At 41.6% G+C, this 10,189-nt stretch overlaps 1 protein-coding gene across 1 annotated transcript; it reads left to right on the forward strand.

The window, feature by feature from the left end:
- The first annotated feature begins 8,387 nt into the window (after positions 1-8,387).
- Positions 8,388-9,985, forward strand: olig3 (oligodendrocyte transcription factor 3). Its single transcript, XM_038737896.1, has one exon. The coding sequence runs from the start codon at positions 8,429-8,431 to the stop codon at positions 9,299-9,301; it is 873 nt and encodes a 290-aa protein (XP_038593824.1). The 5' UTR covers positions 8,388-8,428; the 3' UTR covers positions 9,302-9,985.
- The last annotated feature ends 204 nt before the right edge of the window (positions 9,986-10,189 follow it).

Consider the following 10,189-nt stretch of genomic DNA (forward strand, 5'->3'; position numbering starts at 1 on the left):
TTACACTGGCTCCCAGTATGTTTTAGAATTGACTTTAAAATTTTATTGATCACTTTTAAAGCTCTTCATGGCCTCTCGCCTTGTTATATTTCTGAACTTTTAGTCCCATACACACCAGCACGTACCTTGAGATCCTCGGGCAGAGGTCTGTTGTCTGTTCCAGAGTCTCGACTGAAAACTAAAGGGACAGAGCGTTTGCTGTCAGGGCCCCGAGGCTCTGGAACAGCCTGCCCGAGGAAATCAGGTCGGCTGAGTCAGTGAACTCTTTTAAGTCCCTTCTTAAAACATACTTTTATAGGAGAGCATTTCCCGATCTTATTTGACTTTATTTTATCCCTTTTATTTTATTGTATTTTACTAATTTTATCTTATCTTGTTTTTTTTTTGTATTATTCTTTACACTTGTTAAACCACTTTGTAACTTGTTTTTGAAAAGTGCTCTACAAATTAGGATTATTATTATAAGAGGCCTCAGGGGTAATAGAGGCTCTGATTGACACCACCTTATTGGTAAAATAAGATAAAAACAATTCAGTCATCATTACTTCCAGCTGAGGCACAAGGAGGGGTTGAGTTTACCAGCTGATCCACAGTCTTAACCAGAAACCTGGGATTGTGTTTCTGTGTAGTAATGAGTTCAGAAAAATAGTGTGTTCTCGCATCCTTAACCATGTTATTGTAGTTAATTAATAAATCCTTCAGACTGAGGTAATAGACTTGGAGACTGGATTTTTTCCATTTGCGCTCTGCTTTCCTGCATTCCCTTTTTAGGCTGCGAATGCTGTCATTTATCCAGGGTTGCTTACTAGCTTTAGACGTAGGCCTAACCTTTAGAGGAGCAGTAATATTTAGTGACGACAAGCAGATATGATTGAAGTGATCGACCAGATTGTTGGTGTTGGAATCAGACAGGTGTTGGTTTTGGCTCTGAAAGAATGTGCAAAACTTTGAAACACTTTGTTCATTAAAGATGCGAGAACACACGGAGCTTGGTGAGGCGGCATGAGTAACAGGCGAATCGCAGCTAAAAACAATACATCTGTGGTCACATATGGTCATGTCCACTAATTCCACAGAGGAAATGCTGACACCCAGGGTAAAAACCAAGTCCAGTGTATGACCACAGTTATGGGTTTGCCCTTTGACATGTTGTTTGAAGTTAAAAGAAGTGGCCATATTTAAAAAGTCAGTTGCATTAACAGTGGTGGGGTCATCAACATGAATATTAAAATCGCCACAAAGAACAATTCTGTCATAATTTAAAACCAGAGTAGATAAAAATTCAGAAGTTCTGATAAAAATCCTCCAGGCGGTTTTGGGGGGCGATAAATTATAACAAATATGATAGGTTGCAGCCCTCCAAGTTTAAGAGTGAGAACTTCAAAGGAGTTAAATTCATCACAGCGTACTTGATGACACACCACCCACCACCACGACCACTGACTCTCGGTTGACTAAAACAATCATATTGAGGCGGACACAGTTCAGCTAGCTGGCCATAGTCATTCATTTGCAACCATGATTCAGTTAAAAACAAGATAAAACAAGATAAAAGATAAAATCATTTAAGATAAAAGTCTTACTTGACAGTGATCTCACATTGAACAGAGCCATTTTAAATGAGTTTATTCTAGGTGCTGGGGTTGGTGCAGTTGTCCTACGATTACTATGATTTCTGTGTGGGATGTGCACATTTTGGTTTACTGGTCTATGCGTGATGATGACAGGAAGTAAGTGGACAGCAACACTTGTTGGGCAAATACAATACAATAAAGCAGAATGTGATAAGTAAATAAATAAACAAATATATGATCAAAGAGTTAGTAAATATTTAATAGTTACTTAAATGCATCACTGTTTTAACAAACTTTACGACATTAACTCATTATTCTTAGTGTTGAATAATTCATCTTATAAACGACAGGGTCACTTCTATGAAATCATCAGATTACTGTATAACCACCACATCTAAATCTAGACAGATTAGTTCTGTGCACAAGACTGAGCAAGTTAGATATTACACTGAGAGTTATCATAAACTTCATCTTTCCAACCTTGAATATCCATACCCCTGAGTCTGAGGTTAAACTGTCATGTATTCTGGATTGATAACATCAAAATCAATGTATACGATGTTTTAAACACCACTTGTTACAGTAAATGAATGAAAAATGAATCATAAGCACTTTTTTATCTCCCTAACTTACCATGCACAATGCAATTCAGCTGATTTTTTGTTTTCTTGTCATACACTTTTAGTAATTTAGTTTATTTGCACCTTAACTTTGTTTGAATTCACACTGGAAGTTGACTCAGAAAACCGATAATCTTTAAAATGATGAAAATGTCATTTAAAGCAATTGATTTGTTGCTGCATTTTATTAACCTTAGTTGTTCTCATCTCCACGTATTACTTCTGATAAAGTCATTTTTCCCTGCATTCATTTACTGTGAAAAGACCTCGGCAAAAACTACACAGGACATCTATATATATTATATGTTGTATGGATACCCTACTGTATATACATAGATAAAGTTATTGACTACAAAGGTCTCATTAATCATTAAATCCTAACACATCTGTAAAATACACAGTAACTTTATTGATTGGGAAACATGTCTTGTAGACGTATATAAAGGTTGTTTTTCTTGGTTTTCAGCCAAGAAAGTTTGATTGAAGTGAATCTTTGCCGCTTCGAGCTTTTCAAGCTGTGACAGAACGTTTCTCATTAGTCTGTGCATGATGGGAACTAATTTGTGTGATTTGAGGCAATGCTTTTATCATGTAATCAGGTATCTATTTTTAACTAGGCCCTATATTTATTCATCTTAACAGATGTTTTATGACCCTAATTGTCCTCCAGCAAACTCAAACTGTACTGTAACTCATTGTTAACCTGCAGTACTTGCACAATAATAATTCTGAAGCAGAATAACAAGCCTAAGCTGTGGCTTTGATATAAATAACAATGAACAAGAACACAGAGGAAAATATTTGGGATATTTATCTATTTTTATTTTTATATTATTTGTAGCTTTTTTCATGTTAATTACAAGATATTTATATGTCTTCAGGTCTCAAAAGAATATTCAGATTGAACAAAAATTAAAATGGCAAGAACTGACACCCACTCTGAATGATCACAAGTGTGACGACCCCTGTGGGGCTGTCCTGTGTAACTTTCTTCTGCTTACATTCATCAGGTAAATCGTGAACACCTGTGTGTGCTGACTACTTAAGCCTGTCAGTGTCTCGCTCTCTTCTTTCCCGTCATCGCAGATGCGTCCCCCTTCAGGGAGGGGATTGAGGCTGTTTTGAGTTACCGTTGTTTTATTTCTACACTTCGCAACACATCCACTTTACTGATTTTCACACCACACGCTTTGTTTTTACGTTCTAGTTAAAGTTATTGATTATCTTTTGTTAAAACTAAATTACTTTGTTATACTTCCAGTACGTGGGCGGCGTGGTGGTGCAGCTGTTATCACTGTCGCCCCACGCCAAACAGGTAGTGTGTTCAAACCCCGGCTTCCCCGGGCTTTCTGTGTGGAGTTTGCATGTTCTCCCCGTGTCCGCGTGGGTTCTCTCCGGGTGCTCCGTCTTCCTCCCACCATCCAAAGACATGCAGGTTAATTGGTGTCTCTAAAAAATTGTCCGTGAGTGTGAGTGGTTGTTTGTCTATGTGTGGCCCTGTGATGGACTGGCGACCTGTCCAGGGTGTACCCCGCCTGAGCTGGGATCGGCTCCAGCCCCCCGCGACCCTGTACGCAGGATAAGCGGTTGACGATGGATGGATACTTTCAATACGGTGTCGCTTTTTTTTGTTTACACTCAAATGGCAAAGCAGTCTGGTTTGGTCATTATAAAGATTGCAAAGGAGCACGTTAGATGAAAATATTTGATGATGACAGTATTTTATAAGCATGACCATAATGACAAAAGTCCCCTAACCTTAACCAAGTAGGCTACTAATTTTGACGCAAACCAATATCTTTACCTAAATCTAACCATGAGTTTTGGACAGCACAGACAATTGATGTCGTCCTGCCGATAGGGGCGTCAGATCAGAAAACGCTTCTTGGTGTTATTCTAACACGCTCAACTGTCACTTGCTGGACAAACTAAAAATTATCAATGGAAAAACCTACATACATAGACATGTACAAACAGAATAGAAATGTGTATGACAGTTTAATGAAGCCCCAAGATCAGCACAATTTGAAAATTAAAAGCTGATAAATGAAGCATATGAAATACTGAACAGCAGCTGTTTATTTAGAAGGTGCCAGGGTGTCTTCGACAAATCGTTAACATAATTGAGAAGCCTAATGGAGAGGAATTTTCACTGAGACACATAAACATTGCTTTAATGGCTTCTGGGTGCCACAGATAATCAAAAACAGTAACTGAAACTAATGTCATGTATTTAATCATTTATAAGTTGCATGTTAAAAGCAACCTTGACACCTTCAGCTGCGACCTTTACCTTCAGTATTGTCTCCCACTCCTTCCAGCTCCAGTTTGTGTCACAGTGATAGTGAGACAGCCGCTGCAGTTTCTCTTCACATACTGCTGGAGGGACGCCTCCACTGATTGTTTACTGACCTGAGCTTATTAGAGGGGATCTAGTAGCCTGGCCCACCCAGGAGAGAGAGACGGAGAGAGGAGAACTGATGTTCGGCAGAGCATATTGTTCACTTATCTGATGTAGCCTATTTAAACCTTAAAAGTGGGGAATGTGATTCTCATGCGATACACGCCCTTTTCGGCAGATTCAGCAAAAACGTATGCGTATGCAGCCCTGGCTCTGTAAATGGGAAACAAACAAAATAGACATTCAGTTTACTTTCCAGTTAATGCTGTTGTTGTGATGTTAGCTTTAGCAGGAGAGTTGTGAGCATCTCTGTCTGGAGCTGGTGTGCTGTCTCGTCCTCTCTGCATGTTAGCTTGACATCAGCAGCTGTTTCAACAGTTTGCCACATTAATATATTAACATTGATAACAATGATTGTTTTATCCAATAATTTATAGATGCCAAAAAATAAATGTGTGTCCTGTGTTGTTGCCAAATTATATCTATTTTTTCAAACGTTCTTCTAATCTTTGGGGGTTTTTTTCAACTGAATTTGTGCATAATGGGGGTGTCATAAGATGACACCCCCTTCTGATGAGTCACAAGTAGACAAATAGACAAAAGTTTCCAAAAAGCCTGACCTGGGTCTCTAGACTCCAGGGGTGTGGGTTCATTAAAACTTAGAAGAGCACATTACCCAAATGCTAATTCTGGCTCTTCAGTTTTTGATGCCCCACACACATATAGCTACACACTGAAAATCACTGACCCAGTAGATGCAATACTGGGTTAACTTCACCCTGTACAAGTGGGTTGTTTTGTTTTGTTTTCACAGTAGTATTTCTTTTAGGTTATTTACACAAACTAAAATGAGTGTTGTGGTTATTTTGACCCGTTGTTACACTCAACAAGCTCCAGCTTAACCTTAAAACTGTCACAATGTACTGTTAGTTGTACATAATCAAACACATAATTAGCAATCAGTAAATAGTGTAAGTTCAGAAAGAGTTTAAAACAGTAATATTCAAAAGAAAAAAAGAAAACAACCTGTCTTGGATGGTTTTGTTCTCATGGGAACGACTGGGAGCCCAGTAATAAGTATTAAGTTTTGACCCTGTGACTTTTAGTGTGTAACTGTCTTTTTACTGCCCAGAAAGCTGATGCGAGAGGGCAGAGAGCCACTTATGAAGGAGAGAAAAATAAAAAGTGAGAGGGTTTTCAAGAGAAGAAGCAAGCAGAGCCAGAAGCTGGAGAGAAGAAGGAGTAGAGACAGTAAGCAAGAAAGAGAGTGTGAGAGGAGGTGAGAGATAAAAAAAAAAAGATATGAACAGAGGAATAAAAGGAAAGCGAGGAGCTTACGCAGTGAAAAGAGCACATTAGGGGCGACCTGCTGTGACAGTAGTGTGGGGAACGGTGAATAACTGCCTCCATTTAGACCAGTGTCCTGGTGGTGTGGAGCTTGAGGCCTCGGATGAACACACACACACACACACACTATCAAAAAACCCCAAATACATAAATAAAGCAAAAGAAACTCATTCAAAAGCACGTGTTCTTGGACAAACTGATACCTGACACACACACACACACATGTTCACACACCTCCTCGGGGCTCTCCTCTGTCCCTCTCATTCACACATTTCTCCACATTGGCCGGATTAGGAACACTTTCTCTTGGGTGTGCGAGGCTGCCCCGCACACAAAGAAACACTTGGGGACAGGATTAGTAGGCTTACAGCGGATTCACATATGTCCAGTTCAAGCAATTGGTATTCAAAGCTTTACACTTTCAAATGCCACCAAGAGAGAGCAAAGCCGACCAGCGCTTTTCTTTGCATTGGCAGCACCTTTATGAGAAGGGCTCTTTTGCTGGGCCAACAATGAGGCCGTGAATACTCATTTTTACTGTTCTACCAGGGGGACCTCATTGTGCACCGAGAGGAGTTTGAGACAGACTTTATTATCCGGGTTTGAAGTGCTGGGTGGTGGGTTGTACAGACGGATGGATGGATGGATGGGTGGATGGATGGGTGGATGGATGGGTGGAAGGATGGATGGATGGATGGAGGGGTGCTGAGGTGGTGGTCAGAGGATGTGTTATTGTTGGTGGCCCGTTCCTCCACTCCACCTTCACAAAACAGATCTGGAGTAGACCCTTCAGAGTGGAGAGAGCAGCTCTCAGCAGCTCAATTTAGACAATATTGACTCAATTTAATGTATTCTCCCAATATTTTAATACAACACAGAGATCTGTCTGTTCACTTAATGAGCCAGTAAAATATGTCTTATGATCGATCAAAGTTTGTGTTTATTTTTATAAACTGGTTTATTGTATAATTTTGAAAATTATGTAAGTTAATATAATTAATAGTTAATAATAATATAATTTAATTTTTTTGTTTATTCCTTGACATTTTCTGTAGTGTGGTAACACTCCTCCTTATTTTGTATGTTTAGAGGGACAAATTATAGCCTACTACTACTTCTAAAATACTTTGAGGGACAAATAAAGTATATTGAACTGAAATATTGATTTGCTATAAAAACTATATTGTAAGCAGTTTTTGTTGAGCATTTTCACTGTCACCCATACTGTAGATTTAAAAATAATGGCGTGCTGAATTTTATTAGGCTAATCAAAACGGAGTTTGTTCCTGTTTTACTTTTTTGGGATAAAATTGATAACGAAAAAACAGCTAAAAGCTATTAATTAGCCTATAGGCTACAATAGTTTAAAAAAAGATAACGATAATAAAAACGCATGGAAGCGATGAGAAGTTAGTGAAGGTCCGGACTCTGACGCCCACATGCTGCCATATGGCCAGCAGAGTGCGGAGTGTCGGAGCGGTAATATTACCTCTGTCCCAGCGGAGGCCACACAGCAGTCGCGCCGAATGGGAAAGCAATTTCCCTTCCCATTCCTCCTCATTCTCTCGGGCAACCACGTGCCGAATCTCGGACACTTTGGTTAAAAATGTGACTCTGCGGGAATAAACACCTCTCTTCAAAGTGAACACAACCTGGACTCTCCTCCTCCTGACGCATTTAACCAACTATTTGTGTGTCCGTGAGATCAACACATTAAAAAAAAAAAGTTATGACATGATTTTGTGCATAAAATGTTACGCAGCTCACATGCTCAGCAGACAAGACAGGACACAACGAATAGCCTATAGCTGTTGCGGTTGCAGTTACGGTTGTTTTTGAAAAGGAAAGTGTAAGAGGCTCAAAACAACTTCTAAGACATTAGTAACCTTACAAAAATCTCACAAAACAAACATTTTTTAAACTGACCAGTTAGTCCCAGAAAGAGCAACATTCTGAAGAAACAGAGAAGAAGAAGAAGAAGAAGAAGAAGAAGAAGAAGAAGAAGAAGAAGCGCGCTGTGCCCCCCAATAGTGTCCTGACAATGGCAGTGAATGGTTATGCACCGCGGTCACTGGGACAGTCAAAGCACACCGCCCCCTTTCTAACGGGCACGTCATCTTCCTAACTAGGCGTTATGAATAGGAAAGCCGCTTTTGTCTGCCCGCATATATAAATACCCACTATCAGTGTCCTTGTCACCGCAGAGATACAGAGACAGAGAGAGCGAGAGAGAGAAAAGAGAGAAAGTCGGCAGAGGCAAAGTAGTCACCGATGTGATAAGAAGGACAGAAGCGTGGGACAGAAGGGATACAGGCAACATCAGGTGACTAGAGTGACTAAAGGCTCCGGAGAGGGAGAGAGAAGGAGTGAGAGAGAGAGAAAGTAAAAAGAGAGAGTTAAAGTGAGTGAGTGAGAGAGAGAGAGAGAGAGAGAGAGGAAGCCAGCTGCGACCTCCTACCCAACAACCTCGGAAGCGAACCCATAAAATGAATTCAGACTCCAGCCCGAGCAGCAGAGCCTCTTCCCCGGACATGGACGGCATGTTTCTCCGAGACCATCATCCACAACACCATCACCTCCACCACCACGTCGGCTCCTCAGTGTCCTCTTCTACGCAGAGCGGTGAACAGCAGCGCCAGAAGATAACCGGCGGCGAGCACCTGCGGTCTGGAGACGGAAAGTCAGCGTCCGTAGGAAGCAGCAGAGACAGCAACAAGTTCAAACTGAAGAAACAAATCACGGAGGAGGAAATGTACCACCTCCGTCTCAAGATTAACGGCCGGGAGCGGAAGCGCATGCACGACCTCAACCTGGCCATGGACGGCCTGCGCGAGGTGATGCCCTACGCGCACGGGCCCTCTGTGCGGAAGCTGTCCAAAATCGCCACGCTGCTTCTCGCCAGGAACTACATCCTGATGCTCACCAGCTCCTTGGACGAGATGAAGCGGCTGGTGGGGGAGATTTACGGAGGGCAACACTCGGCTTTCCACTGCGGCACCGTGGCGCACGCAGCCGGGCCAGGGGGACACTCCGGGGGCCCCGCCGCGGCAGCCGCTGCCGCTGCCGCTGCCGCAGCCGCCGCACACCAGGTGCACCCTCTCCTCGGGAGCGCGCTGTCTTCCTCCACGACCTCCACTCTGTCGGGCGCGCTGCCAGGGCTCACGTCCATCAGAGCACCCCACTCCCTGATGAAGGGCTCCGCGGCTGCGCCCCCGGCCCTGCAGCTGGGCTCCGGCTTCCAGCACTGGGCCGGCCTGCCGTGTCCCTGCACCATCTGCCAGGTGCCTCCTCCTCCACACATCCCCATCAGCTCCGCTGGCCTCACGAGACTCTCAGAGGGCAAGGACCTGATGAAATGATGCCGTGTGTGCAGAGACTGAAATATGTAATGATGTTTGTAAATAGAGAAATCAGGGCATGAGGGTGGATTTGGCCTCACTGGTGCATGTTGTTGTTTAGTCTGTTTTCTTGTTTGGCGTATGAGAAAAAAAGTTATTTTCCTCCTTGTAACAAGGACTTATAAAGACTGATGGTTTTGCCAGTTGAAGGTAAAAAGAAAAAGTTCTATGTCATGCAACAAGATACCACGACCCTCTTGCGTGTGGCTGAGTTGTAGTCTCACACCACAAAGTGAAAGGTGGAGGAGATTTGCACGAACATTTTGATTTAATTTAAAATTTGTTTTGTATCAGGCGTCATTTTGTGAAAACGAAGAATGTTCTCTGTGCCTTGTACCAAGGATTTTAAACTCGAGTTGTAAATGAAAATGAAATGTGTTTGCCTGAAATGATTCTGCTACCGCGGAAGTGCTGTTTTGAAATCTAAGTTTTCAGATTTATTATGTCCATTTGTGCTCCGATTTCCATTTTTAATTTCTGTATTTGTTTATGCATGATGGAATAATTATCACAGCATGATTTGTTTTTGCTGAACTGAATTGTTATGCCCAGAGACCCCGTGTCTTTATTTTTGTACATTGTTGATGACTGATGAAATATTTATTATCGCCCAGCGTCCCGGGATGAAATTTCAATAAAACTGAAATTATGGATCATATCCAATGTCTCCCTCTTTTTTTATAATCACTACATTTATCATGCCAACTCTGTGTTATACTTCCTGAAGTCTAGTTAACGTAAATTCTACTTTGTTATTGTTTATTTTCTTATTTTTTAATGGGTGCACATTGAAAGCGGCAGCCTCCCTAGAAATAAAATTGGTTTATTTTTAAGAAAGGGCAAACCTTC

Source organism: Micropterus salmoides, unplaced genomic scaffold (genome assembly GCF_014851395.1).
Source record: "Micropterus salmoides isolate LMB-PRFRI ecotype aquatic unplaced genomic scaffold, ASM1485139v1 Ms_hic_scaffold_22, whole genome shotgun sequence".
In the NCBI taxonomy this organism is placed as follows: domain Eukaryota; kingdom Metazoa; phylum Chordata; class Actinopteri; order Centrarchiformes; family Centrarchidae; genus Micropterus; species Micropterus salmoides.